The 18,357-nt window shown below is 38.8% G+C and overlaps 1 protein-coding gene across 1 annotated transcript in view; it reads left to right on the forward strand.

Annotated features, from left to right (window-relative positions):
* Positions 1 to 626: 626 nt before the first annotated feature.
* ABI3BP (ABI family member 3 binding protein) overlaps positions 627 to 18,357 on the forward strand; it is a gene marked incomplete at its 5' end in the record, with an annotated part of 147,110 nt that continues 129,379 nt past the window's right edge. Inside the window, one exon of the mRNA XM_084294807.1 lies at positions 627 to 705. Coding sequence (XP_084150933.1) covers positions 627 to 705 — 79 coding nt within the window. The remainder of the gene's footprint in view (positions 706 to 18,357) is intronic.

The raw sequence follows: 18,357 nt of genomic DNA on the forward strand, positions 1-18,357 counted from the left end.
ACCAAATGTGAAAAAATGGCATTTAGTTTTGAAAACACAAATCTTTTACTGCATAAATACGTATTTTGCCTATTTATAATCTTGTTTTAAATGCAACTAGGACTTATTTTATGTGAAAGGAAACCACATCTAGCCCAAATAAATCTTGAGCAAAATCTAAAATCTTGAGATTGCAGAACTGTTGAGTTCAGCATAGCAAGCAGTATTCTGAGTGCTGGGAATTTTAATTTTGTATGTGAAGTCCAGCTTTCTTGGATAAAACAGTGAAAATACCTCTTGGATCAGTTTGCAGTTAATAGAGGTTTTGATATGCCTGGTTTTACTTGCATGAAATTGAAGTGATCAGACATGAATCTGCTATCCTGTGAGGTGGAAGGACGTTGGAACAAAACCCAGAAGCTTATTGTGGGGGGAGCCTGATAATCTTTTTATTTTTTTAATGCTAATTCTCCTTTTCCAGTGGGAGTGAATGATGTCATCCTGTCTCCTCCCACTGTGTAAACTACGCTTGTGTCAAAGTGTTGCTGCCTCTTGTCACAGAGAGAACAGTTCCCTTAAATGCAGCTGCAGCACTTTTGTGTGATACCTGTCAGAGCCATTCACAGGGCGAGCTTGGGTTTCTAACCATGATGGCAAGATTGGTCTTTCTCCTTTTCTGTGGATATATTGCAGTAAACCTGGGAAATGCTCAGAAATTGCCAAGAGGCAAGTAGCTATGACAACTTTCTGGGGTTTTGTTTGTTTTTCTTCTGTTGTGGGGTTTTTTCTTGGTTTGTTTTTCATGCTTGTTTTTTGCCATGGAAATTTGCTTTCAACATGATAGGCAAGATAAAGATGATCGAAAAGATAAAAGAAGATCAGCCAACAGGGCAAGGTCCAGGTACCAGAGAATAACTTTAAAGCTCTTGAATTAAAGAATCACAAATGTTTCCACTGTGTCTTGTGACTCCAGTGAGAAGTACTGTGAAACAACATAACTCTATGTAATGATTTTATCATGATTTGGACAGTGCTGTGCAGGTCTGTGGTGCAGGATCTTGAAGAAAATGTGACTTAAAAAAGCACTCTCTGTTGCTGGCAGATGATTTCAGTTCTGTCTTGAAATAACTTCTATGCTTTCCATTTATATCCATCGTTAGCATTTGAATAGGAATTGTCTTTTATGGGTCAGGTTGCATGCATTTTGAGGGAGAAAAGTATGGTTTATTAAAAGCAATTACTTTTTAACCTGTTCTTTCCACAAGAAGAGAATCCCCCCAGACCTGTGTGAATATTGAACTATTCATTTCTCCTGGAGTTTGGAAATAGTTCTTTAGCATTGATAGGGATCTTTTATCTTCCTTGTTAACGTGCCATTGGCATTTTAGGAGTATTTTATTGCTGCAGGAAGAACACTCCTAGCATGAAATGAAAATAATATTTCTGTATCTAGATTGTAAACCACTTTGCAGTACCTTGGCATTAAAACAGCACTTTCACAACTGTTTCTGTACTGCACGTATTGCTCTTGCTTTGTAGAAGTGCTTGCCTGAGTCCAGTGTGCTTTGTAATGGATTTCACATCTGCAATCTGCTGCAACCAGTAACGCTTAGAAAGGAAGCTGTGATGTAGTTTCTTGTGACAATGTGGATAAAGAAATCAGGACTTTGAGGGCTTCCTATGAGTTTCATAGGTGGGGAACCTAAAAATATTTTGGGGAGGAGAGGTGATTTTCATGCTCCACCTCTTTGCTCCCCCACCCCCACCCTGAAGCTTCTTTAATAGATTTTTTTTTTCCTGATGTTCTTTTGAAAGTGTCTTCCTATTTATTTATTTTAAGCTCATCTTCTGAAGTCAATGTGGAATTTTCTGCATGCTGCTAATGTAGTTTGTGAGCAATTGCTGCACAGTTGTTGTTCAAGTTGAATAGACCACAAGACAGTTTTATCAAAAAAGCCATCTATAAGTAAACTATTCTAGCAGTTTTCATAGCAGAGGATTATACTGAACAGAGAAAAACCTTGTGTGTGTGGCCTTTTTTAAAGGAAAAATCTTCTCTAGTACTGCTCTTTTTAAATGATTTATCTCAACTTTCTGCTCACTACCAGAGAGTGATGGCTGTACCTTTATTGTGAGTGTGAAGTTCAAAGCTACTGATCTACTGTAGTCAGTGGGAGATGAACTCTGGGATGCTTTTTCTCCTGTCCTAAAATCTCATTGCAGAAGTGAAGTTGCCAAAAGCATAAAGCTGCAGGGGAAAACTTGATTTCCTGTCAATTAAACTATATTTTTAAGATTCTCCCATTGCATTGTTGAAACATCAGTCTGATTCAATTCTTTGCAGCTGCCTCTCAGGTTGTTATTTACATTGGACTGCACTAAAAGAAAAAAGCTATATTAGTACCTACCCGTTGTCTGTCTGGAAACATTCAAAGAACAGTCTTTTAGTACAGCATTCTCCTGTTTGACAGGGAGCACAGAATGTTTTTCTAAACAAATAATATATTTTGACCTTTAAGTGCTTTTAAAATGAGTGATAGTATTCTGTTAAGAGGACTAGTCTGCCCTGCTAAGCAAGCTTAAATTACACTGAGCTCTTCTACTCTCTTCAAGTCACAAACTGCTGAGCTAAGGCTCCAGATTCCCTGCTGCTCTATCTATAGAGACCAGTGGAATCAGTTTCATAACTTGAGGGAGAATGATCTAGCCAAATTTGCTTTCTAGTGATGAACGTGTTCATGTGAACAGGTTCTCAATGTAAGCCTTTTCTCCTTATTACTTTGGAATCCTTGTGCTCAGGTCTTCTCTCCAGGAGCTGAAACACCCTGATCTCTGGTCTCATGGACTGAGATTTCCTTGCAGTGATACAAGGTGGAAGGAACATCTTGCTTCATGCAGCTGCAAAGGAACAGGGCCAGTACACCATTCAGATACCAGTGACTTCCGGATCTACTGGGCAGATTGTGTGCAAATACACTCTTCAGGAGGCTGGAACACACATGGCTCGCTTTACCAGTGTATATATTTTTGGCTTTCCCCTCCACAAGTGTGTGACTAGAGTGTCAGAGAAAGTGTAGTTGTTCTCAAATGTTCCTTATCAATGATTTTTTTCTTTACTTATTTTGACTTCAAAAAAAAGGTTAAGGCAGTGTTGTAGACATAGTATGGGAACACTACATACCTTAGTCAGAACCAGGGAAGTATCAGTTTAAATTTCTTACGGAAACTTCATGCTGTTTCTACGTATCCTTCATTGTAATAGTTTTGCTAATATAGAAGAAAAGCCTGTACTTACATCTGGTCCTATTACAATGGCTGTGTACAGGTGAACACCATTTTTTACATTTTACAGATGTAAGTGAAGTCAATTTAATTGCAAAGGGAAGTTTAGTGGTTATTTCATTTTGCTGTGAAGGGGTCTTCTTTTATCAAGTATTGGAGCCACTGTCCCTTCAGCTATGTCCAGCTTCTAGAGTTTTGTGTTTCGTCGGAAAGAAGAGGGACTCAGGCATTTTGACTTGATGTTCTGTCTTCCATTATGCCAGTATGCCATGCCATCCAACGTATAAAGCTTCAGTTCAACACTGTCATACATGAAATATTTTAATGATGGAAATGCTTCATAGGAGGAAACAGTGGTGGTGCATAGGTGTAGGAGTTACAATTTGTCATACTTCCTCTAATCTTTATGATTCCATTGAACAGAAATGTTCCATCCTTGATGAAGGCATGGTCTTTCTAGACAGGAATTGAGTACAGAGAAAAAGTCTTGTCTTTAGAGGATGAATTAGTAAGCAGAGCATCCTGAATCTGAGAGCAAGATGAAAAAGCAAAGTCACAGAATCACAAAGGAACAAGTTACAGTACATAATTCACAAGACTGTACTGCTTTGTAAACTGTTTCACTGGCATCTTCCCAGCTGGACCTGATACAGATGCTGTTGAAGGCAACAGTTGTGGACCAAGTTCTCAGTGTTTGGTAAAACAACATTTCATCATTTTGATTTTGCCAGTTGACTTTCCAGTTACAACATAGATGTGCACAGAAATGCACTTTTTCACAATAATCTCTCTTTCAGATAGGTTTTGTATATCTTCATGTGCTGTTTTCCGTTGTTAAAGCTGAAAAGAATTTGAGGCCATTTCCTTATTATAAACTTCAAACTTTACACATTTTCAAAAAAGAAGAGTGATTTTTTTTTGTTTTGTTTTGTTTTGTATTTATTTTATTGCCATGTTTCTGGCCTCTGTGGTTTGCCAACTGTTTGCATTAGTCACTAGGTAGACTGGAATTCAGGCCATCCTTGTTGGACTTTCCAGGAGTCAGGTCTGTCCTGTTCTGCTTTCCAGGAAACACTCAGGAAACCTGAATTCACCTTCCTCCTTGTTGCTGCCTTCTCAGGAGAAAAAGAATACAGACTTGATGTTCCTTGTGGGACTGTGAAAAAGCCTGACTTACAGACTGCTATAGGGAAAACCAGATCCAAAACTGTCTTGTTTCTGCAGTTGTCAGCTGTGGGGATAAGTGAGGAAAAATAATAGTTTCACTCTATCTAACTTTTTTGTTTGGTAAGTATACAGGAATGTTAGCTGGTGGTTATCTGCAATATTTTCTAAGGTTTGCTTTTATGGTAATTAAAACTGACATCCGCTTGAGAGTGAACACTGTATTTACAGTGTCCTTCTGAACTTACCATTGACATTTGTGAAAGGAATGGGGAAATTTTATTCATTGCTAAATTTGTTGGCTGTGCTACGTTATGTAATACTTCTTCCTAACCAGAGGTTAAATGAGGCATGTGTTTTCACTTACTGGTGTCAAGCAGTTAAAACAATGTTGAGTTATTAAAATGTATCCTAGTCACTATACTGAAACAGCCAAGTTAATCATTACGCTTTTTTGTCCCCTGGTCCCCAGCTTAACAGCACCCCTCTGGTAGCTGTAGGCTAGAAAAACAGAGATTGTAACACAGAAAAACATCTCCTGAAATTTGCTTGTTTGAGCAGATAATGAAGCTGTTGTATCAACGTATCTCAAAAGGAGTGAAATGACATGTGGTTTGTGTGTTTCTTTGTCCATAGTTTACAAAACATCTTTTGGGGGACTATTTTTCAAAATACACCGTCCTTTAACCTTTAAAAAACATATTTATTAACGAGAACCAGAACTATTGAACATTTTTTTTTTTAATGTCTGTAAAGATAAATCCAAAATATTGTGATCTTTAGGTGCTTTTAAAATGAGTGGTAGTATTCTATTAAGAGCTCTAGTCTGCCCTGCTAAGCAAGCTTAAATTGCACTGAGCTCTTTTGCTTTCTTCGAGTCACAAACTGCTGAGCTGAGGCTCCAGAGTCCCTGCTGCTCTATCTATAGAGACCAGTGGAATCAATTTCATACCCTGAGGGGGAATGATCTAGCCAGATTCGCTTTCTAGTGATGAACGTGCTCATGTGAGCAGGTTTGTGTGAAATACTTCTCTTACATTGAATGGCTCATCGTGACAGTGAAGTCCTATGAGAAGTCCCAAAGGGATTCTTTATGTGGTATAACTGAGTGGTTAGGGATTTCAGTCAGTAAATATATCATGGCAAATTTGGCTCCTCCTTTGCTGAAAATGAAAACAACCCATAAGAATCCTGGCATTTTAGCAGACCATTTAATCAGTTACCTTATCAGACAGACCAGTTGTGTCCCAGGATCGCATGACAATATATCAAAACCTTGTACTGAGTGGCAGGCGTCCAAGTTCAAAGATAATCTGTAATTCCAGATTTCCATTTCTATGCTGGAGCAAGCAGTGGTGTGACAGTGATGCATGCGGGTGGATTCTGCCAGGATTAAATTCCAGAACATGTGAATGTCTCTAAAATGATCTCAGGGCTGGGTAATCTGTCTAATCCTCCACCTCTTCACTTGTATTTTCACATTCCCAAGTATCTCTTTCTAAATATTAATTTTCAGTGTATTTTTTACATACTAATCGGTATCATCTAGCCATTCCAGCAAGTCAAGCTACCTAACTCACTTGAGGGAGGGCTGTAAGTGAAATCCTACTGCTGCTGTTTGGCCAGAGCTCCTGTCTGTGGAGGCAGCAGGGGTGTTTGTCAGGCTGCATGCCCGGTGGTGCTGTGAATGGTCAGTGGGTCTGCTGCTTCTCTGGAGGGTCTGGGCTTCCCAGGTGTTTGCTGCACATTGCATGTGCAAACAGAAGGCTGGCTGCTCCAGGGGCAGAAAACAGCTAGCAGTAACCTGCTGAAGTCGGAACTGTTCATGCAGCTCCTAGTGGATTTCTTTTCCTTGGGGAAATTCAAGTGCAGACTTGACTGGTGGTGAGCTGAACACGTCTGTGGGTGCGGAATGCTCTCAGCAGCTGCCTTCTGCAGGAGGTGGCCGGGGACTTGCTCGCTGGCATGGGCTGAGCAGCTGTGTCACGTTAAGATGCATGTGCAGAGGGACAGGTACGGATGTTGTGGAAAGGCAGCAGCCTGAAGTGGGTTGCCATTAGGAAAAGAGTCCAGTCTGTAGTGAAAGGCCTTCGTTCAAATGCTCTTGGTTTGAACCTAGGTTTTCTGCAATATAGGCCCACATGTACGTTATGTGACATTGCTTTATGAAATTGTTATTTGTCTTACTTTGCTTTGAGGATCATGTTCTTAAAAATGACTACTGGCATGAATCACACCTTTGTGTAGGAAGGGATGGGGCCAACTTGCCTGGCACTGCTCTCCCTCAAAAGGTACTGATTGTTTGTCTTCACAGCTTGGCCAAATCAACCCTTGGCCTCCCCACTCAAGCAAGCCAGCATGAGATGTGTCAAGGTGAAGAAAAAGCAGGCCAAGTTTTGAACCATCAAGTGAATTTCAGCCATTGATGAAGTAGTAATTGCATTTTGGCCACCAGAAGTAAAGGTTTTTGCACTCATTGCCTAACCAAAGGCATGTAATCAAAACTTGCTTAGAATAATGAATAAAACATGGATAATACTTGGGCAGTAGCTATTGCAGATGCTAGCTATGCTAAAGGCAGGGAGGTAAGGCATGCATTTTTATTGGAGCGAGCTAGTCTGCCAACCCAGAGGGGAGCATTGGCTGCAGGGGGCTGCTGCACAGAGCTTGGCAGAGAAAATTTAACCTCTGTTTTGTAAATTGCTTCAGAGTTGCTGCTGAAATCCTTCACTGTAATGATTGAATGTTATCCAGATCATTTTCTGGAAGAAAAATAAATGGGGCAAGTGAATCAATTGTTTTTTCTTGACCTTGAACAAATGTGTCAAGGCAGCAGGGTACCACATGACGAAATCTACTTGAATGAAACCCAACATAAAGAAATATCTACATGTACAGGTGGGATTTATTTATTTATTTGTGTTGTGCTAACACTATAATTTTCCTGACCCTACCTAATAAGGGATTGTAATTCAGTGCTATCATTCAAGCTGGGGAGTCAATGGCAAAATGGATTCTCAAAGTGGGAAGGAAATTGTAGAGTTATTTCTGCATTTTTGTTTTGCAGAAAGGTTTTGCATTATTCTTCAGATCTGCTTAGGAAAAGCATAACTCAGTAAAGCAGTAAGAGTTTGTGATAGTTTTTTTTCCTATCAGCAGCAGTTGTGACATTGGTTTATGAATCTATAAATGGCTGCAGAGTGCTTGATATGAGTTTACATAATTAATACTTTGGAAACCCAGCCAATTTTAGAGGACTGGCAGCGTGTGTGGGATAACATCAGTTTTGAACTTACATAGGGAAAATCTTTTTTCCTTTTGTCAGCTCCTTGCCTCTGCTTTTTATTTATTATTCACATTAATTTTTCTTTCTATGATGTAAAAGTCTGGAAACATTTTAGAACACACAAAGTTGTGCTTGGTTCAAAAACACAAATACGTAAAACTGAAATGTCCCAGGAGGTTGTTTTCTGACTTTGAAACGATTCCCTCATTACCACAGTTCAAGCCTATACATGAGCAAGAAAAATGCAGCCAAAAAAATGCAAGACTTCAGGCCTTATCACTTATCAGTTCTCTTTTTCAATCTCACTGTGTCTGCACAACATGCACAAGCATATGCTGAAAATAAAGGATTGGGTGCAATGGTCTGAAAGACAGTAGGAATTTGAGCTGTGGGATGCCACTGATAGGAAGAAAACCATATTGTCTGACCTGGATGTTTTGGCCGGGTTCCATTACTGCTGGCTCACACGAACACTGAGGTGGGTGGATTAAGTGGCACTGCACAGTTCTTTATTTATAGCACAGTGTATGCTTGTGCATGTTGTGGGGTTAGAGAAATGGCTTCATGCAGGTTTGGGAACCAGCAATTCCTTTAGGCTGTCTTCGGTAAATAGGAGGATATCGCACGTTCTGCTGGAATCAGTAGGTCTCCTTCCTTGGTCATAAAGCTTATTAACAGGCACTTGCTGTTGTGAACTTGGCCATGAAATAGCTCCTCACTGGTAGCATTCTGTATTGTTAGCTTCAACAAAGTTACAAACACAAATTTCGCTTCTCTTCAGCATTTCTTCCTGCTTGTTCTTTGAATTCTGGAGAAAGTAAAATCTGGCAACTCTATTAAAAATGTCTTCCTGCTTACACCAGTTACTCAGTTCTCCTTAGTAGGTGTAGTAGGTGATGAATTTACTGTGACTCATTTGGTAGTGGTAGTAACAATACAGCTTCATAAATAAGATTATTATTTTTTTTTTTTAGGATTGAAATGTCAGTTATGCAAACTTTTTCACACTCAATAACTTGTTTTAAATTTTGGACAGGTTTTGTGTTTTTTTTGTCTCCAGTGGAAGATTCTTACTTACACCACACCTGCACACAAGTAAGCAAGATGTGAAGTTGTGAGGGTAATTTCACGCAAACTATCACACACACAGCGGTGTGCATGCACATGCACGTGTACGTACACATCCCCACACAATTGTTCACTTTTGGTAAATATATGGCATTAAAAATTATTTGTTTTAATCTTCTAGGCTTTTCCCAATCCTCCTTTACTCCCTAGTTCTAGTTGCATGGTCAAATAGTTGGTAAAAGCATTAGGATATTGTTAATGTACAATCATGAGTTCTTAGAAAGCAAAGTTTCTAAATAACGTATTGGATGTTTATTGTGCTCCCTTTCCAGAAATTTGCAAGGAATGTCAAATGCTACTACTATAGTTGAAGGGGATATAATGTCACTCATAGTATTACGGCTGTGGAAGAATTATAGATTCTCAAGCAACCTACTTCAAAGGAAGTAGATAGACCTGTTAGTTGTACCCTACTTCAGTGTAGAAATCTCAGGCACTGTGAATGTTTTTTTTTTTTTTTTTTTTTTTTTTTTTTTTTCTGTTTTTTTTCCCTTTGATCTGGCTTTTCTGTGTTTGTTGTTGTCATTTTTAATTATTCTTTGTATTTTTTGAATTTGCGTTTGTAGTGTTTAAAAAAATTGTGAGCTGTCAAACAGAAGTGGCCTGGGAAAGATAATCTCATACTTTAAACTCACGTGCTGTGAAGTCATGAAGCAATATGTATGTACTTCATATACTCTTAAATCAGAGAACATTCCTCAGGAATTAATGTAATCTACTGCACACTGGGTTACAAGACCAGTGATGAAAGAAACATAAATTCCTACATACCATAAATTTGCCACAAACAATTGGATACATTCCTGAGTGAAGTACAAGCAAAAATGCACAGTCAGTCATGCACTAATTGCCTAGCTGATGGATCTGGGCATATGCATGCATGCCCTTATCCTGCCCCAAAATTAGCATAAACCTTCTTTTTGTGCAGCTCTTAGTGTTTTCTTCAATGCCATTTTTCATTCTTTCAATAAAACATCAGATGGAGAATTAATTAAAAAAAAAAAAAAGTGAAAAAATAAGTAAATATGGACATATAAAGATGGGTTAGTAGTAGGGAGTATTCCTCACTGCTTTCATTGCTCTCTTACATAAAAGGCAGTGTGGTGACAAAGGAGCTGGTGATATAAGAGGTTTAGGATTTGGAAATACAGTCAAAGAAGGTCAATTCCATATTGTCTAACATATCCTCTGTAGGAAGGAAAATTGGTGAGAGCATAGGTGAAACAGTTTCTTAGTAGCAAAAATAAGGAAAAAAAATAGTGTTTTGGATTGGTCATTGTATTTCACCCTTAGTCATGCACATAGTTGGGTTTGGTTTTATTTTTTTTGGTCATAAACTTATTATAAATGTATTTGTTTCCATTTTTGCCTCTAATCCATGGATGTAGAACCATTTAACATTACTTCATATTTTGGTTTTCTTAAGCCTAGTTAACAATGCCTTTGCTTCACAAGGTGTTCACGGTGCTAAATAAGGTATTTCTGCCAAGTTTTGGAATTTGATATCGCTTCCTAAGATAGTTAAATATTTCTCTCAATTTAGATATTTCTATCTCCAGACACAAGGACTTAGTGGAAATCTGTTTCTTCTTTCTGTTGGCTTTTACTTGAATTCTTTAAAAGCTTTCCTGTGATATCTGCAAACTCAGACTGCGTGTCAATATATGTCAAAAGGGATCACCTGTGATTTTTCTTAATATGTTGCCTGATTTTTAAGTAAGAAGCCAGGTCATCGGTCCTAAGATTCATCTCATCCAGTGGTGCAAGATGAGATACATTTTCCAGCTGGAAAAAACTGTATGCAGTTGGAATCGGTCCTTATAGGACTCAGCTGTATCCAGCTAGTGTCTATGACATGTGTGAGAATGTTCAGTTTGGAGACCAAGAGCAGACGTGAAACCACTTCATTATGACTGCTCTGCTGGAAATACTGAGCAAATTTATTTTATTTTATTGGTTGTTTGTTTGTGTCTATAACTTTCTAAGTTGAAAGGGAATAAACAGGTAAAAGCTTTGCTGATAGACTGGAAAGCATGGACAAGACCAAATTACAGCTCTTACAGTATAATAGCATTTCATATTTGGTTACTGGTTTTGGTAACTGATAAAGTTTGAGTCTTCTTTCTGAGTTTAGCATGTGACGTACAGCAACACCGGAAATTTTGATGTGTGCTTCGTATATTTAATTGCTTTATCAGCTGCCTGCCTCTGAAAAGTAGGGAACTTGCTCCAAAGTTAAAACACAGAGTAGTGCAAATGTCATTGCCAAGTGCATATCCAAAGCTGTTAATACTTGTACTATTTGAAGTCCTGTGTATCTTGGATGCTGGAGAAGATTTTGAGCAGAGAATTCAGATACTTCGATCATGTGATGGCTGCAATATTGGAAGTAAAAAGCCATCATGACTTCAGAGAACGTAGGATACCTTTTCCATTTTCATCATTTGCTACATATTATTTTAGAGAGGTTTATTTCAGCTATACACAGCATAATGAGGGATTTATAACTTGGAATGAAGTCCCATTGGACAGTAGTAAAGTCCGATGCGTATTTTGATAAGATTGCATACATTCAAGAATTGTTAAATGTCTCCGGCTGCCATGGATCTAGTCCCTAGATATGCAATTTCAATGTGACAGGTAGATTGCACTTCTCTGTTTCTAGATGTTTCTACTACAAATAGGTTATTACATTACTTTCTAATGAGGTATTTGCTTCTGTTCAAATAAATCTTATTTTGGATCATTTTTATTCATTCTCTTATGAACCTATGACGAAGACTAGAGACTGGACTGTGTTTTTTGAGAGGTGGGCAAAGGTACGTTTACTGAAATATCAAACCTGGGCAGGGAACAAAATGTTGGAGCTCACAGACGCATCAGGCATGCAGCAGTGTCTGACCAGTTGCACTGCTGTCCTCTAAAGCTGATTGAGGAATGTAGCTTGATGGGCACCAGTTTCTGAATGGGTGTCTCAAACTAATTTATCTCCCTTAAGGGAAGTCAATTTGGAAACAGATGGTTATGTGCAACTCATCTTTTATTCGCCAAGTTCTTTGCCAAGTGTACACAAATCGCAAAACATTCTCCTCCACTGGAATGAATTTAGGAACTGCTGTGGATATCGCTTGAGAACCAGAAAGGCTGTTGACGGGGGGACTTTTGACTTTTAACCACTGGCTGCTATTCTTTGAGCCCAGTTTTCCATGTACCTTATCCTCTGCCCGTCTAGTCTTCATTTCTCCCCTTTGGCTGGAAGGATTCTCGTCGAGATTGTGTCAAAAGCTTTGCCAAGTCAAAGTAAATGACATCCCCTACTTTCCCCTGGTACACAAAGCCAGTAATAGCATAACAGGAGGCAGCAGGATTGGTCAGACAGTCTGGGCATGGTAAATTTGAGCTGGCTGTTTTGAATCTCCTCGTGTTCTTTGTGTGCTGAGGTGTGACCATTTGTTCCATATCCTCCTGGCAATTGAGGTTAGGCTGAACAGTTCATTTCTTCTTGGATGCTCTTTTTTGCCATTCCTCAAGCAATTGCAGTGTAATATTTTTCTCTTCCTGGCAGTTCTTCTCTTATGCTTGTCTATTTATTCACATAATTTATTTGTGTTTTATTGGATTTTCAATATCCACATGTGAGAGAGAGGAAGTAAGATATTGAAATTCAAGCATAGCACTGGGGAGGGCAGCACTTCTTGAGGGTTTATGATATATACTTAGGGGTACAGGAGAAAAAAGCATAGCCTTTAAGTGGAAAATTACTAGTTCATACAAAGAAACGTGTCTGAAAAGGCCTTCATGAAATCTCTTTGTCCCCCCGTGCTTATTCCTGAGATTGTTGTAGAGCTTCACAGTGTTTGTTTCTCAACTTTCTTCCTTGCTATGGTTTATGCCAATTACTTCTGTTTTTTACAGGTACGGACCAGAAACTTTTCATACTGCTTTCCCCTGGCTTTTTGTTTGTTTCTTTACATGCTTGTATGTATGCATCATCATTCTGTCAACATTCTTTTCCTCTAAGTGAGACAACTCATATTTGCTCAGGCTTTTTTTTTTTTTTTTTCCTGGGTCACATACTCTAGACTTCTAGTCATTGAATTTGCTTTTTTTCTCTAGATCTTGTCATGTTGATTCGGATTAGAGTGCCCTGTGCAAAAGAAATGGTTCATTTGCACTGGCTAATCAGTGATAAGAGATTGGTTTAGAAGTGAGGACGAGTGCATAAAAGGACTGGGTATCAAGTCTTCAGATGGAAAAGGCAACAGTCTTGAAACACACCTAGATTTGTTGGTGATTCTGATACTCATAGGTGAGCTTATGTCCTGAGAGTTGTCAATACATGCTGATGTCAAATTCCCTCTTTGTGTATTTTGCAAACACTGCTAGCTGCCTAAACACTAGTTTTCCCTTTAGAAAAATAACTATCTGATGAATGAGAGGAGGTAAAATGAATCTATGAGAAAAAGCTTTGAAACTATCTTTTAAGCCGGTGTGACAGAAAAGTGAGCCAAAGACTTGCTGTTTAAACTGTTTGGAGTGTGCCAAGTAAGATAATATTTAACATAGAAAGAGAATTTTGGTATAGGACTACCTATTTTTTTCTACAAATACGGAAAACATGCAAATATTCATTTAAGACTTCTTTTTTCCTTGTTAAATCCAAGTTGCTTTATTCTAACACAGAGGAAAGGATAATTTCTAACCATCAGTTGTTTCATAGTCCTTTTTAAAATCTGACTCCTGAGCTCCCCAAGTGTTTTAAGAGATCCCCAAATGAGTAGACACACAGCAAATCAACCCAAAAGGTACGTACTGAAAAAAAATAAAATAAAATAAAAATATGTATTCTGATGTAATACAGAGTGATCACACATAAGGAACAGACTTCAAAATGACTGCCGCAACGTGGGAACCTGCAATCTGAGTACACATCAATCCATGAAGCAGGTTATCAGCACGTTCAGTAATGCACGATAACAGCATGGGTTGCAAAGTATCATCTATCTTCACTCTTCTCTCAGAAGCAAGTGCAGTTACAGTCCAAATACTGTTTTCATTAACTCTTTTGATTTTGATTCTTCAAAAATGCATTGACAAGTGTTAAGGGATTGGTAATGGTAAACGTTGCCTGCCACTGAATAAGTAATGCCAGCGGCAATGCCAAGCACTGCCCGCTGATGAACAGGTTCTTAAGAAACGTGTTGCATTAAGGTTAACAGCATAAATGACTGTGGACTTCAGTCTGCTTCTGATTTGTGGGCAGAGTGAGACCAACAGCATCCGAGTTCCTCACTCTGTAAACTCTTAATGTCTTGTTGAGCAATCTCTCCGGAGGAGCTGTTAGACCAAGTCCATGTTTTTATTCAGCTAACCGGCTCTAAAATATGACTACCTCATATGCAGCCATGTCTGAAGACTGCATCTATCTTTTGGTATTTGCATTAGCTGGTGCTCTTGAAGGCTTAAAAAGGAGTTAGACGTAGAACACTTGGGAGGCTTTTCTTCCTCCCAGCAGTCTTCTGCATTCCTCTGTTGAATATCTTTATGCTGATTCTGTCAGGTTCTTTGGCCAAGATGGAGTTTTCTTCGTGGCCCAGCCTGGGTGGAGGTGCCTTGGACGTATTTCCATGGACAGGAGGGAGCCAGGATTGGAGGGACCAGCTCTTTTGGGCAAGATGCAGGCACTGTCTCGTCAGCTCTGTCTAGGTGGAGTTGCATCAGCCCAGAAACAGACATGCCAGGCCAGTCTGGAAAAAAAACAACAATAAACATCTAGTTCTGAGAGTAAAGCCAGGGGAACAGTGCTTTGGAGATGATAATTTTATCAGGTCCAAATCAAGCTCTCTCAGCACAAATAAGTGATCCATAATCCAAATTGAAATAAGGGTTTGACATTGTTTCATTAAGAAGGAGTTCTTGGTGGTGTTTTTTTGTGGACAAATAATGCCCTTTTAAGTTTTGCGGTTTGTATGCAGTTGTTTCAAAAAGTAATGCCTGTTGAAAATAGTTCAACTTGAAGGACTTTCAGGGGGCATTGTCTGCTGAAAATGATAGGTTTTGTTCCGTACTTAACCTTTAGAAATGTTGAATCATCCAATGTTGAATTTTATTGAAGCTAAATGTTTAGCACATGCATGTTTGTTTACCTTTAGACACAAGTTTACAGATTGAGAAATTAAATGAGTGGAATTTCCTAAGAATGAAAAGAAAAATTAGGCAGTATCATGACAAGTCAGAGACAGGTTGTCAGGCCTCTGTCCAAGGAATTTTTCACAAGTTTAACTCCTATTCCTGTTTCCACCAGAGTAGCAGGCTTGGTTATTCTCAAACAACAGTTTTCTTGTTTGTTTTCAATTTTGTTTGCCATATGTTTTTAACAGATCTTGGGAAATGAATGGGCTACAGAGTGAAAGCTAGAAATGGGGTTTGCATCACTGGAGCAGCATCCCACATTTAAATCCAGACTCTTCTGAGCTTTGTACCTCAAAAATAAGGATAGTTACTAGATGTAGTTGAATAAAAATAATTTTAAACTATAATGTGTAAGGAGCCTTGTAAACAATATAATGAAAAGGAACTTCAACAAAGTGCTTGAGTGGTCCAAAAAGAGATGAGAAAAATGGCATTTGTAAAAATGTATATTTAGATTGATAGACCTTGAAATTGCTGACAACTGTACCTTTATGTCTGCTTTGTCTTCACTGATCTTATAGTATTAGTGAGCTACAGTGAATTAATTCAGCTTTGAACTCTAGTCATCACTGGAGAGGAACTGGCAAAGCTTTTAAGAAGTGTATAGCTATGTGATATAAGTGCTGTCACAAGACAGGGTGGAAGGAGTACACTTCAAGAGGACAAATTTGCCAAACTTCCTTCTGCTTCTCGGAGAAGTGTCTCTTATGTTTGTATCTGTTAAAAACAGTGTGATTCAGATTAGCATTAGGATAACGAAATATATGTTCTAACCGAAGGAAAAAGTTGCAGTAATGATGAAAGACTGTTGTGAGAAAAGGCACTGAAAGGGATAGGGCTGACCCTGGGCCCTCACAGTGCATCTCGTCCTTTGGAAGTCTTTGGCACTGACTGAATTACTGCCCTCGGTGACCAGAAGTATTCTGGAATAGGAAGTATTACTCCACATCTCAGCGTCCCTCTCTGAAAGTCAGTCCACATTGCGTGACAATTCTGTTGCTTTTAATCACTTTCATAACTTAAGTCTGGACACATCTAGAGTGTAATTATAAATTACCGTGTTACATTTTTGAGGAACATCCTATACAGGGGAAAAAAATCAAGTTTTTTTCTCTACTAGATATTTAATGTACTTATACTCCTTTTGTGGCATGTTTCCATGATGCCAAAATTGCCCTGTGTCAGGAAGTAATTTAGGGGGGAAATTACATTTTATGCTGTATTATTTGCTGTGCGCAGGCTGTTCAGAACATTGATCTGCCTAAAAATTTGCTATCTTTCAAATAAAAAGTATTTTTACAGGCATAGACAGGAAGAAACATATTTAAAACTTCCTAAAAGCATCTTTATTAGGAGTTAGGCAAGGAGTGAAGTGAACATTTCAACAGATTATTCTCATATCTCAAGACAACTGATGACAGAACATCCACCTGACAACTCCAGGCTGTTAAATGCAATTTCTGAAAAAAAGCAGAAGGACCAAGCTTTTGTATTGTGATTGTAGTGGCCGAAAAGACTTCTCTCAGCATCAAGAGGAGCTACAAAATGCAGTATGGAGTATTACATTAGAATAAGCACTTTTTACTTTGAAGTTATCTTGCTACAGCCTCTTCTAGCTCACTTCCCAGAGAAAATTAAAATTCTTTATTTGCTGTTGGCTGACATAAGGTGGCTTCCTCTTCCACATTAAGATCTCCTTTGGAGAAACGCAGCTACCCCTGTTTACCAGACATCATGAGTTAAATGGAAGTTTTATCGCCTGCATCCTTCTTGGGTGAACTCTTTTTTTTTTTTTTTTTTTTTTCCCCCTTTTAAATTATTGCAAGTTATAGGACAAGTTGTGCTTATATGACAGATGCTATCGCATCTACTTCCTAATTATCAGTGGGAGTTTGTACCTTCACAACTTAACAATGTGCCATTGATGACTAGTTTCTAGTTATCAATAAAATAACCATTAATAGAAAGGCTTAAAATAACAAGCTTTCTTTGTCTGATCTTTCAAGTGTCATAGTCAAAAGAAGAAATACCTATCATTTCTGTATCAAACTGTGTCACTGAAAGTGAAAAAGTGGCGTTTCCAAATGGAATGATGGTTTCTGCTCCTCAGTTGCTGCCTCGAACCAGCTGAATGGCACTGAAATGAACAGAACCAGCAGGCTGGGGGAGGGAGAAACTGAGGCTGGGAGTGTTAGGACTTGGATGGGAATTGGACTGCTGGAACTTTTTTGATTACTCATCCCTACAGATGTTCCAGTAGATCTGCATGTAACAACTGTAGGTCCGTAGCTAAGGACAGCATTGCTTTTGTTCTGTTTTGTAAACTGTCTGAGCAGAAAGACCCTGTGAGCGTAGGGTGGAAGCTTAGAAGGTAGGCTACTTTTACAGAGATATGCGCTTGGAAAAGTAGAAGTGCTGTATTTTGACAGCCTCTTTTTCTGAAGTAATGCTTGGCTTGTATATGTAGTGTTCGCATAATAACCTTTTTGAAAAGCTCATTTCATTGGGGAATTTCAGTTGCAAACAGCAAAACCATGTATAATGCTTTCAGCTTACCCACTTGTGATAAGATGTGCTTTCTTACCCCTTTTAAGGGTGCGGTCTGTATGGCACCTATTTTCGTCACTCAGAGGATTTGTTCATGTGGGTTCTGCCACTAGGAGCACTGGTATTTTATGTAACCTGTGAGGAGAAAGACAATCTAAGATGGATGATCACAGCTACCTGACTGGAGGATACGAAGAAGACCAAGAGAGACTTTCCACAGAAGTGCGCAGCAATATGAGAAGAGGCAATGGGCACAAGCAAGAACATGGGAAATTCCAGTTAGATATTGGGAATATTTTTTTTAAACCCCAAGGAAGATACATACTGGAACAGGTTGCCTAGAGATATTATGGAAACCGTGTCTTTAGAGGTATTCAAGCCTCAGCTGGACGTGGCCCTGAGCAGCCCAATCTGATGGGGTTTGCATTGAGCAAGGGGAGCAGAAATCCCTTCCACCCGAAATTATTCCCTGGTTTGTGGTTGTGGCCTAGGAGTGTTTCTTGTTTATTCTACTGCATAGAAACAGAACTATTTTTAAATGTTTCCCATTTGAAGCTATATTTGGGTTTGAGCCAAACAACCAATATTTCTCCTTGTTTGGGAGCCAAAGTGAAAACAAAAATATAAAATAGCAAAACTTGCAGTGTTAGATTATTAAATTAGATTAAATCTTGGCTGGTGGTACTTATGGCACCAGATTTGGAAAACGAAAGCACTGCTGTGAGCAATTTAGAAGTTGTAAGTGAGGTGGTGGTCACAAATAGATGGTGCTAATGTAT

This window comes from Netta rufina (assembly GCF_964035555.1).
Source record: "Netta rufina genome assembly, chromosome: 1".
In the NCBI taxonomy this organism is placed as follows: Eukaryota; Metazoa; Chordata; class Aves; order Anseriformes; family Anatidae; genus Netta; species Netta rufina.